Source organism: Penaeus vannamei, chromosome 20 (assembly GCF_042767895.1).
Source record: "Penaeus vannamei isolate JL-2024 chromosome 20, ASM4276789v1, whole genome shotgun sequence".
NCBI classification, from domain to species: Eukaryota; Metazoa; Arthropoda; class Malacostraca; order Decapoda; family Penaeidae; genus Penaeus; species Penaeus vannamei.
The window spans coordinates 23,658,794-23,671,293 of record NC_091568.1 but is presented as its reverse complement, the minus strand read 5'-3'; the positions used below and the strand labels follow the sequence as shown (position 1 = coordinate 23,671,293).

The 12,500-nt window shown below is 34.8% G+C and overlaps 1 protein-coding gene across 6 annotated transcripts in view; it reads right to left on the bottom strand.

Annotated features, from left to right (window-relative positions):
- LOC113817688 (tyrosine-protein phosphatase non-receptor type 11) overlaps nucleotides 1–12,453 on the bottom strand; it is a gene marked incomplete at its 5' end in the record, with an annotated part of 90,591 nt that extends 78,138 nt beyond the window's left edge. For 2 of the 6 annotated variants that reach the window (XM_070135218.1, XM_070135214.1), the window contains 4 exon segments: nucleotides 5,225–5,371; nucleotides 9,687–9,953; nucleotides 10,133–10,312; nucleotides 12,291–12,453. In XM_070135218.1, the coding sequence (XP_069991319.1) occupies nucleotides 5,225–5,371; nucleotides 9,687–9,953; nucleotides 10,133–10,312; nucleotides 12,291–12,453 (757 nt within the window). 6 annotated transcript variants of the gene reach the window in all.
- Between the last annotated feature and the right edge of the window lie 47 nt (nucleotides 12,454–12,500).

The window sequence follows — 12,500 nt, the reverse complement described above, 5'->3', positions numbered from 1 at the left end:
GTAATGCTCTGGTTTTAATATTTTTCCTATAAGAATTTCATGGATAAGTCTATTAATGTTAGCCTAAACACCATGTTTTTATAATCCTTATAAAAAAGACCTTATTTATATGTGGTCATTTCTTTTTTATAAGTATTTTGCTTTCTTACTAAATCAAAGTTAAGTTTGACATTTAGCAAATGAGAATACAAATTTTCTATGTTTGAGTGAAATTTTCAGGAAAAACTATTGAATTTGAGTAAATATGTATACAAACAAAAGGTATCATGCATTTTATCAAAAATCTTGTGGACAAAGTCCCATCTTTCTAGCACAAAACCCTGAAAAATCATGTTTGATGGAATGTAGCACGTATGCAATAGGCCAGCAGCCATGTTGATGACGTCCTCACATTTAAGAGTATTATGGCATGTAGGAACAAAGATATTTACAAACCTTTTACACTGCTTGGGGTAAATAAATCCTGGACTATATGCAGCTCCCTGAAATTCTGCCCAAAACCATAGCGGATGAAGCATAATATGGTAAAGCCACAGCCATGATATCATGCACCTAACCCCTCACTCTCCTGTCTCTATCTTCTTGCGAATGAAATGTACTAACTGCAAAGAAGTAATTCTGATGATGCATGCCATATTCCATCCAATCAAACTCTACATTCTTACTTATCCTACATTCCCCATCCACACATCATACCAATCCATATGTTTCACAGTAACCTTCTGGTATATCTTTTAACTACTTATAGGTCTCTATATTCATAAATTTATCTAAATACATATCTTGCTGTATCATATGATAAAAAAAAAATATTTATATATTCATAATAATTCACACCACAATTTCCATTCATATATGAGGTACAACAGTGATAATCTATTTTTTACAGCTTGGGGACAAACAATCTGAAGGTTTTGTGGTCAACTTGGCATCAGGTATATACATTGTCTTCTTTTTAAAATCATGTTTGTTACAAACATTCAACTTACTGGGTATGGGTTACATGACCATTATGTCATGAAAAAATTGACTGAGGGTTTGGTAAAGGGAATATGATATTATGAAAAATTTATTTAAAATCTGGGTGACAGGACTGTTCTGCCATGAATGCAAAAGCTATTGGAGGAAGATTCGACTCTGTGAGCATTTAGAAAGGGGGTCTAGCTAGACGAGTTCCAGCTTCAGGGAGAACACTTATTTCCATGCTCAGGATCCTGTTCCTGTTCACTGTGAACATTGGCAAAGTGTTATAGAAAATTGAATAATGCAAATATTTTGAAAAATGAAGCAGAAAACTAAATGTGGCTTGTTGTCATTACTGCACAAAGTTATAGAGGGGGGACCAGGTACCAGCTACACTTCAGAATACCATGGGAATGCCATAGAATGCAGCAAGATTGATGCAGAGATATGAATTCAAAACTTTATTCTATGGTTTTTCAAAACTTGTATTATTGTATATGTATCTTAAAGTCCCTAGTTATATAAGGTTTACTTCTTTTATGATTATTTTTGGTAATTGTTTTACATTATAATCTGACCTGAAATCAAATCTATTACTTATTTTACTTATCAATGATAGGGGAGACTCAGATGACTGGCCACTTTGTACAATTTGATTTTCCTTCATTTTGATTGTCTTAACCCATTCGTCCCGGGTGTCACATATATGAGACACAGGGAAAAAATAAACAGTTTCGGGCTGCCCGCCAGTGCGATGCTGTCTCGGAGCCGTGCTCCGCGGCAAAAGCGGCGGGCGGGCGGGCGGGCGGACAGACTCCGGGGAAGCTCCGCCCGCCGATTTTGTAGCTGCCCGGATTTTTTTAATTTTGGCTACAAAATGTACCCCGGTGCGGGTGGGTTAAAAGTTTGCTTTGCTGCACTAATATATGGCACTCTTAGTCCACTTTTGCTTTAGTTCAACTTTCTTTATATGAATTCTTCACCTGTCTTTCTCAGCCCTTGGATCTCGGTGACAGACCATCATGTCATGAAAAATTTGGCTTGAGGGCTAGGTGACATGAACATGCCATGATGGAAACATTTGGTAGAGAGATGGGGTGACGAGAACATGCTGTCATGAGAATTTTGTGAGAAAACAAAGCTCTTGGAGGGTGACTAGAGTCAGTGGGCATTTTGGACTGTGATCTTGCATTATTTCCATCAGTAAATTAGTGTAGAATGTATCAGTCCTGAGCACAACAGAAAGAGCGCCGGCTCCAGGGAGGATGTTCAGGATCCTATTCCTGCCCACTATGAATGGCATTGCAGGGTGTATCACATATAAAAAATCCACCTACAAGCCACACATTTGGGATATTTGCCACTCAAGTAAGTCATCAAAAAATTTGACTTGTGTGGAGAGTGACATGAACGTGCTGTCATGGGAAAAAAGTGAACTGGTAATTATGACCAAAGGCCAAGGTGACGAAAAAGAAAACGGTGCTGGCTCCAGGGAGGACACCATTTCTATACTCAGCATAGGAAAGAAAAAGAAGAAGAAGAAAAAAAAAAAAAACACAAATAACATGCTGCCTTATTTACTACATAGTTTATTGAGGGAAAACAGTCTATTACCATCTGGATGAAGCAAATCAGTCTTTAACTACATGAGTGTTTGCGTGTGTATAACCTACATGCCACACTCCCAGCAGAGCGGCTGATTATGTAAGCTTAATGCCCATATTTTGGTCCATGTGATTGCTATGAAGCAAGCAAATTCAAGGGATTAATACCCAGATTTTGGGACATATGCTGGCAGCTAGGTGCCAGGATCCAATGTTTCACTGTTATTTCTTTTTAAATAACATATATGTTCATTACCATGCCTTAAATAATCCTCAACACTTGAAATCACTGTTGCCACATTGTTGTGGACGAAGTGTATATACACATCTGGTAGTACATGAGTTGTGTCATGACATAGTTTTTATGTGTATCTTCCTGGATAATTCTATTATTGTGGTAACAATAGAGCCGCAAGAGGTCATGTTTGACCTGTTTACATGTCAGACAGGATCTGTTGGATGTGTTTACTTAATATTTAAGATCATGGAGATATTTCACACTGGCCTGTACCAGCCACAGATGCCCCATTTAAAAAAATTGAACTACCAGATTTATAATATCAGAATATTCCTTCAGGATAAGGTTTTCATTCAAACTTTTTATTCATTACTTGTAGTTCTACATTGTTTACCAGTGGTGCTTGCTTTTCATTCAGACAAGGAGTCCTGAAAAAAAAAAAAAGTGGGACAAAACAAGTCTCCTTGCAAGGGCCCCCCTCCCTCGTCTCTTTCTTTTGGCCCTAAGTTGCCATCTGCCACTTGGGTGGACAATTTTTTTCAGGCTTCCTTAGACAGAAAACCCTTTAGCTTTCCTTTATTAAACAAGAAGGAATCGTATTAAACTGTTTTTTTTTTTGTTTTTTTTTTTTTAAGATATAGGGTACAGAAGCACATTCTTATATATACTGTTGGGGACAAATGAAAGATATACATCATAAGCAGAACAGTCTCTTATAGGTGTTCTTCACACATGGTAACTCCGGGCAGCTTTTGGTTACCAACAGCTATTAGTGTTATCCAATTACATTAGATAACACTTGATCAACAACTGGCCATTAAGAGAATCTATAAAAAGCATCTGATCTATATACCTCAATAAAACACACACTGCAAACAGAGGAAATTCTAATATTCATGAAAACACTTAGGTTTTTTAGTCTCTTTACACTCACTTTCAAGGGATTAACAGTATAAACACCTGACATACTTTTTAAAGAAATTAACAATCCATATGATAACTGTTATCCTCTGATGATCTTCAAGGGTATGCTAAGATATGGCCATGACTTGACATGTATGTTGTGGAGGAAAGCATTAAGGCACAAGGAGTGGATAGTTGGAAAGGAGATTGTGATGCATATAAGAAAGTTAATTTTACATGCTCTGGGGAAGAAGAAGAAGAAAAATGGCCTAACTAGAAGCACTCAGAGGGTGCATACCTCTGCTAAGACAATATGGTCACTGATGCAATAAAAATATTCACACTTGAAATTACATTAAAATCACCCTTTTTCAAATACACTAGAGATGTTTGTGTTTCCCTATCTAAGGATGCTAATGAATCTGGATCACCACCAAAAATTAAAGGCATACAAGTTAGGATTAGGCAATATGGTAAAATTTTCATAAAAATCTGTTCATAACTTTTTAAGTTATCCTACACAGGATCAGGATCAGGATCCAGATCAGCACAAAAATTTAATGGTATCTAAGCTGCACAAAGATACACCTCTGGTAAAAATTTAATAAAAATCAGTTTATAACTTTTTTTTGTTATCCTGCTAACCAACTAACTAATCAACACTACCAAAAATATAACCTCCTTGGCGGTGGTAATGATAGAGGCATGAAGGTAGACAGAAAACTGAACAAGGTTACAGAATGAAGCAAAGAAACCCAAACTTATCTATGGGTGGCCAACTGTTTCTTAATACTACCATGCTTACTCTCTGTTTTTCTTACTTCCACCCTCTTTGTAAGCGTAAGTTATAAAAGGTCTGTATTATTTATCATACTGTTCTCGAACAAAACTGCCCTAAACTACATGCCACAACCAATTACTTGCCTGGACACCAAGAACATCTATTGAAACATTTTGTGAAATGTACATGCCAGTACAACAACTGTTTCTGATTAGTCCAAGATGATAAAACGTATTTGTCTAAAAGCTGCTAATTTGATTAACTGGTCAACTGAATTCCCCATTCATTTTATATAAAAGAGAGTTTACTGCATCAGCAATAAACAACACATTACTGTTATGAATGTGTATCTCCTTATCAACTTTGTTGTTTACAGTCTGGTGCATGGTTTAGCAAGGTTAAATGCTGGATAAAAAAAATGTGTAGATTTGTAAAAGTCAGAGCAACAAGATGTTAGTTAACAGGGTAACAATCAGAACTTTTTATAAATGGCTGATTTGATAAAATTGTGTGAGGTCCAACGCAATGAACATTCATATATACTGACATGCATATACTCTGAAAGAAATTTATATCTATCAGATAGACAGGTAGATATGCATTTATTGTTGTGTATATGCATGTTCGTATAATGAGTATTCATTGGATCAGGCCTCCCACAATTTTAACAAACTGGTTGTAAAAGTACTCTAAAAACAGCAATCCGCTAAGCCTAAAGAAATGCAAAAGCATTACCTTTCCTCTTTCAACCTCTTTTGTGGTCATGACAATAACTCTTGTATTTTCCTGCCAGATCATCCACCAGAAATCTGCACATGTGGAAGGCAAGCATCCTTGTGTAGCTATGTAGGTCTTGGCTTCACTGCCCAAATCTTCTTCACTCTGAAAATAATTAACTTTTCAATAAAGATGGAAAAACAGAGGAATAATGCCAATGTGTTTGTTGGATACCCTGTATCATAAGCAAAAGTAAACAATTGTAACTTACGACAAAAGGCTTGTATTAATAAATATGAGTAGAAAGAACTAATTATATTTATTTATGAGAAATTTTGGCACTGGAGGAACTGAGGTCATTTCTAAACTTCAACACAGTGAGAGTATTAATCATAAGTGTTGCAATTTGGAAAATATTTTTTTCAAAGTAAATTTCAGTAATTCTTCCCCTTCTGAGCAGGACAGGAACTCTCTAATACTACTGTATGGCACTGTTAATTTTTCATTATCCTTCCCTAATAGCTGCAGATAAGGCTAATGATGCTCATTTTCAAAACTCTTAGTAAGCCAAGGTCCAACCCAAAGGTTAATTAATAACACTGCTTATGAGCCTGAAAGGAGTTGCACACAAGCTTTACCCATTGACACCAAGTATTCATATATCCCTATGGTGATAAGGCCTGATTTATTTGTGATGTAATATTACACTACAGTCTAGTCTTTGTGGCTAGGCCTAAGCTGTGTAAAGTTAGCCCACCTGCTGCTAGTCATGACACGTTTATATGTCACAAGCTGTTATGTAATGATGGTTATAGCTGTCACCATCACTGAGGGGTTAAACATCCACTGTCTACAACAATTTACTATTATCCATTTTTGCATACACAGAGGTAGCTCCAAGAGTGCTCAGTCATCAAAGAGTCAATATTTTATTACTATTTTTACTGATAAAAATATTAAAGTATTAATAATGATATTTACAATACTAACAACATAAATACTATAACTGTAGTAGTAAAAGTTTATGGATTGGTGTAAACAGATGAGTTCAGGTAAGCCCAGTACTTTACTTTTTAATGACTATGCACCTGTGAAGTCATCTATGTGTAAGCAAAATTAATAAGGGACAGTATAGGACCCTTGTGCTAAAGGGTTAAGATAAAGTGGCTATTCTACTGCCATCACAGCTTCTCACATTCTTCTTCAAATCCAAATCTGTTATGTGGCAATGGCACTTTAACCCATTATTGATAGGGATGGCATGTAGTCACTGCCAAAATTGTTCCTCAGCTGCCAGGTGTTGCAGGAGGGCAGTGGCATTTGATTACACAGTCACTTAACTTACATCCTATGTAACATAAACAAAGATTGACTCCAGTAGTGCATTAATATATTAGATTTAAAGAGTTTCATATTACCAATATAATGACCAGATAAATAATGGATATAAATTGTGCTAAAATCATACACCATTCCTAACTATATCAGCACAATGTGTATGAGAGTTTGTATTCTTCTATTCTTTCGAACAGATTATTTACCATAAACACTCTTTATCAAAATCTGTACTATGATCTCTCAAATTTCTCAAAAGTTACTAAGACAACATATGCCTGGCAGCCAGAGTTAATCTAAAGTATCACAACATAATGCCGTAAATTACAAAACTTAAAACAATAAATCTACGAAGTTTGGGTGTATCTCATGATACAGCAAAAATAACCATGTAGAAGTGTTTTCAAATATTATCTAATCACAATAATTTTTACTTGAAAACTGCATATCAAGTTACTTTGAATATTTGTCCCATGGTTTGTTGAGAAAATGTTTACCATGTTGCACTACTATGCGGCCTGACTAAGACAATCTGTATGAAGTTGACAATGCAAATTTGTTTTCCAAATAGCCTACGACAGTAAAATGACATGAAACTAACTTTGTAGATGACACTTCATCTCTTATTAACAAATAATAAAGCTGGCATAAATGTATTGCAAATATGATGCTTTCTACTCCTGTCATTTTATTTCATTGTAAAGTAATTGGGGACCTGACATATATCATACCACAATTTTCTGTACTTTTTGTTTATGGCTTGACACAATATAAGAGGACAATCCATATAGACCTGATGTGTTGACACTATTTATCAGATATATTTACCTCATTTCTAGAATTAAGCATTTGTGATGAAATATCTAAAGCAGTAGCGATTATATAACAATAAATGTTTTATCCTGGAAACGCAGTTCATGAAAAATGTTAATACTCTTTTAAGCTATTGATTTTTTTTTTTCTTATACCTCCTGCAACAAGTGCATTACTTTTGTCAGCAATTATATATATATATATATATATATATATATATATATATATATATATATATATATATATATATATATATATATATATATACACATACATACATGCCATATTCACTATGAGTTTTATTTATTGACTAACTTTACAGAGAGATGGTTCACAAGTGCATAATCACCAAGGAGTCTAATGCTAGTCCTACCTATCTCGCCTGGTTTACCCCTTTACTTGATTTTTTGGGAATCTTATTTTTCAAATTTTAATTATAAAAAATATTCTTAACATCATTATAATCATCAATATGTCAATAATAATAATAACAGTATTGATATCAAATGCATTTGAACAAAAGTGAAAGAAAAACAAAACTACAGTTGACATTATGTGTTCTTGGGAGCAATGGGAAAAGGGTAATCATTGTCAATACTAATTATTGTACTAATATCACTTGTGAATTAAGGGGAAGAATCGTTGGTACGATCACAAAATTAGTTTTCCAGTCCTCCTTGCTTTAGTTTTTTAGCTAGGCCATTAATAATTTTACACAATGTGCATGGGTGTGTGATGCTTGGGCACAAGAAATATTACTTTAAAAAGCTGCTTACATTTTTGGGCTAAAAAAAAAAAAAAAAAGATGATAGAATTCGCAAATTACGTAATAGTTTCCTTATAGTGAATAGTACTGCAGTTTCCTTCTGACCAGAGTTAGTCAACAAATAGGAGTACTAAATGTAGCATTTATGTAAATCTATTTGAAACGACAATGTTTCAGTTACCTTGCAAAAAAGCGCCTTTTTTCCCGTCAGAAAATCGCCATTAATTTTTTCAGTAAAAAATATATTTAGTGGAAATAATGCATGACTTAGCTACAGTTAGTAGATACGAACTGGACGATCATTTTGCAACAAGAATTACTAAAATCACGTAATTACATACAAAGTTGACCTTACTATCATGCATGAAAATATGATTTTGAGAAAATAGCGATTTTTGTCATTCATCTTCATTACACCATAAAGGTCATACCAATGATCACCAAATGTGAATATCTACTTAGACAACTCCTTGGCCTTTAATATGAGTCCTGTGGTAGAGGGTCAGGCCTTGTTCAGGTAATTTTAGGTCATCTTTATGTAAAGGTTAGGTTAGGTTATGTGGGAGTGTTCTCTGAAAAGTATACTTTCAGATGTCAAGGCTACCGGTTCCCTGTCATTTACATATCATAGTACATCATATATTATGCATTTACTATATATAAATGACATATTGCCAGGTTTGAAAAGAAAATATGTGTACTCCCGACAACTTTATCAATCGCACTGTTCTCCCGTCCTTGCTGCTGCTGCCTGCCTGCTGAACGCAGCCTAAACTATCGTACAGCAGTATCACACCAAAGAAATTTGCAAAAACAGTCAAAAAACGCTGGAAATACAAGAAAAACAAAGCATGAAGCAAAAAGGGGTGTGGCAGCGCAAGGGCATTTAAATTCTCCAGACATTTAAACTGCGGAAAGGAGCGCGTTACGCATCTGGCAACCAGCGCCTGGGGTGCGTCACATGCTCATGTATCCACACATAAAGTTTGAAAAAATCGTAATTTTTGACCCGTACCAACGACTCTTCACCTTAAATTTATGGTATGATACCAGAGTCTGTTTAGACATAAAATTAATGCTCTCTCTCAGTTCTGGCTATTACTGTTTACCCACTAATAACAGTCAAATATCAAATGAAATGATTTGATGTAAGTTGATCATAAGAAATACTTTCAATAGCATCATGCACATATAACAATCACTCATTATGACTTTGACAAAAATTAATTATTCTGCCTCTATTAACCATCACCTGTAATGTTCAGGGGTTTTATGTTCTATTCTGAATAAAATGTACTAAATGGTAATGATAATACTTGATAACCTATCTCTTTTAGCAGACTCTTAAATTTCTCCCTTCTCCCAGGGATAGCATTTCTATCATTATGATAACATAATTAATCAAATTGGTTTAGTCATTATCTGAAAAAGCTGCTTAATTGGTTTAGTCTATTGTCATTTGTTTTATTCTAACTAGCATGATACTATGACAACAGTAATAAGCCTTAGTAGGATTATTGCAACCTTGATGACATTGAAAGTAAATGACATTATCACCATACTTACAGTTATAAGATTAGCATTTATGTAATCAGACCCTGGAATCCCAGGATCTGTATCTCTCAGTATGACCCTTGTGTGGTCAAAAGGCAAAATATTCTTGTAGCGGTTTTTGTTTCTGTTCTCAGGCTTCTGGCCTTCCTTGCGTGAGTAGAGCTGCTTACACTCTTGTTGCTGCAGAGATTCAAACTCCTCCCAAAATCCAGCCTTCCCCATAGTGGGACCCTGATGCTCCTTCTGTAATGATGGGTCAAAACTTGTTTGGCGTCGACGCTAAGTGACCCGTCACCAAATGAGTAACGCAAGGGGGGAGATTTGTTAGTAAGAGGGAGAGCCAACAGATATCTATTATATGTATGGATATGTCCAATCTTATGTATCCAGAAATTTCATCCATCATCTCAAACCCCCATAAATCCATCACAAACAAGTTCTAAACAGCCTTGACTCACCGATAATTCTCTGACTCTGCTGTCAATGCCACGTGCATTGATTCTTGTGGCGTTGAAGGGCATCTTTAGAGGAACCACAGTACCAGACTGCTCCACCATTGGATTTCTTCGGTAGTGTTCAACCAATTCACTGAGAGTGTCAAATTTTCTCCCTCCTCCAACATCATACTTGTTGTCCTGCTGAGAGAAAAAATTATATTGTTAAGGGAATCCATGTAAACATGGTTAAAGTTTGTTGCTTGACATGTGCATCTGATATATCTATCTCCACAGAAAAATCCTTCTAATGTGTAAATACATTTAAATGTTTTAATTTAATTAATTTAAGTGTTTTAATAAATGGAAACGAAGCATATCAATTCCAAATACTGTTTTTTGTTTTGTTAAGTGTATCTTGTTAAACAGATAAACTTTCATGACAGCTTGAACTTCAAAATGAAAGCTATGATTATGAATGAAACATGTCCTTTTCTCCTTAAAAGCCATTTCAAAAAAGTTTCTTTAATTTTGACAAAAAGGACATAATGCAAACATTAGAATTTTACTTCAATATAGCATATGAAACCTTCCTGAACTATCTCCTAGTTCTACTATTGAAAGATTAATCTTGTTGTGGTAAAAGTACCAGTATTATGTGGCACTTGTTATTATTGAACTGCATACAGTCACTCATAATCAAAATTTATGATGCAAAAAATATACAAAGTCTCACAAAACAATGTGGGTAAATAAATATTCACCATGATAGCGGTGAATATTAATGTATATGATGTATGTATTTTTCATGAACACATTTTGGATATTCATACTATACTTTCCTGCATCTTTCTTCTTGCAAATAGAATATAGAAAGTCTAACTTAGTAATTCCTGTGCTGAAGGGCATTTTTCATCAAGCCAAACTATCTATCTTCTACTCTCCTATGTTTCCCCACTAAACACCACATTATCCTGTATCATAGAGTTACACTACTTTTAAGTACATTCAAATACACTTATTGGTGCATAAAACTAAGCTTTGGAAAGGTTATCACAAATAGACAAACTGGAGGAATTGCAGCTCTTAGGAATTTAAATAATCTAAGGTAATTAGTAAGTGTGAATGCACCCCACAGCCAGTGAGGACCACTGATACTGATGGAAAAAATTGAATATTCTTTTGATGCAGGGTGGATTTACCAAAATCACCATGACACACTTAACCCAATGCCACTGGGTAATAATGCTGCGTTCACTTTATAGTTTTTGTTAAATGTTTCTCTTTGAAATAGTAGGAAAAAGATATCTTTTTACTAATGCTATCAATACTGATCCAATTATTTTTGTTATAAACATTATAATTATCATGTTACTGAAACTACTAACAGAAGTATTAAATACTAGAAAATATTATAAAAAATCAAGGAAAAAGTTAAACAGGTAAGATGGGTACTTCTTGTAACTGGCTCATTGGTGGCCTATTACTTGTGGAACCATCTATATGTAAAAACAATTAATAAATTAAACACACTGTAGGCATGGCATGCATGAACATGCTCTCCCTCTCGGCATGTGGTTGGTTGACGGGTAGGTGGCGTTAATGGGATATAGACACTATGTGGCAAAGTAAAATCATAATAAAAGATATGATATGCTATCAGAAATTACCTTATATAAGGATGCTTGTAATTACTAAAAATAGACAACTATTTAAAATCAGTACATATACATGTTGTTATGTTTACTTGCAAGCTAGCAACATCCTAAACCCAATGATGCTGGGATGGCAAAAACAAATACTATGTCCACTGTGATTTTAGTTCATTAATTTTGTTAACACAAGTGGTTAGTCATCAAGGAGTCAATTACTTGATGTAACTACCTCACATTTTTATCCTTTTCCTTGATTTTTCGATTTTTTATTTTTCACTGTTATTAGCATTGTTAACAATTTCAAAATAATCATATGCCAATAATCATACCAATACTGAATACTACTAATAACATTTAAAAGCCTATTTCCCCAAAAATCAAGGAAAGGAGGAATCAGATGAGGTCATGTAAACCTACTAATAGGCTATGTTCAAACAAAATCAAAAAACAAACTGAACCCACAACAAAGGTAGAAAAGAAAATGAAGAGCAAAAAGAATTAGTATGAAGGGGAGAAGGAGAACTCACCACGCATCTGATCATAACTTGAGTGACTTTATCATCAGTGCGCACAGAGAGAACATAATCTCCTGGTTTGCTCTGTGATTCCCTGACAAGAAAGCTTCCATTTTTACCCTTCTCCAGTATGAGTTTCTCTGCCTCTCGACCTGACAGATGGCCATGGAACCAACTGTAGGAAAGGAAATGTTTATCTGCATTGAGAATAATCAATATCCT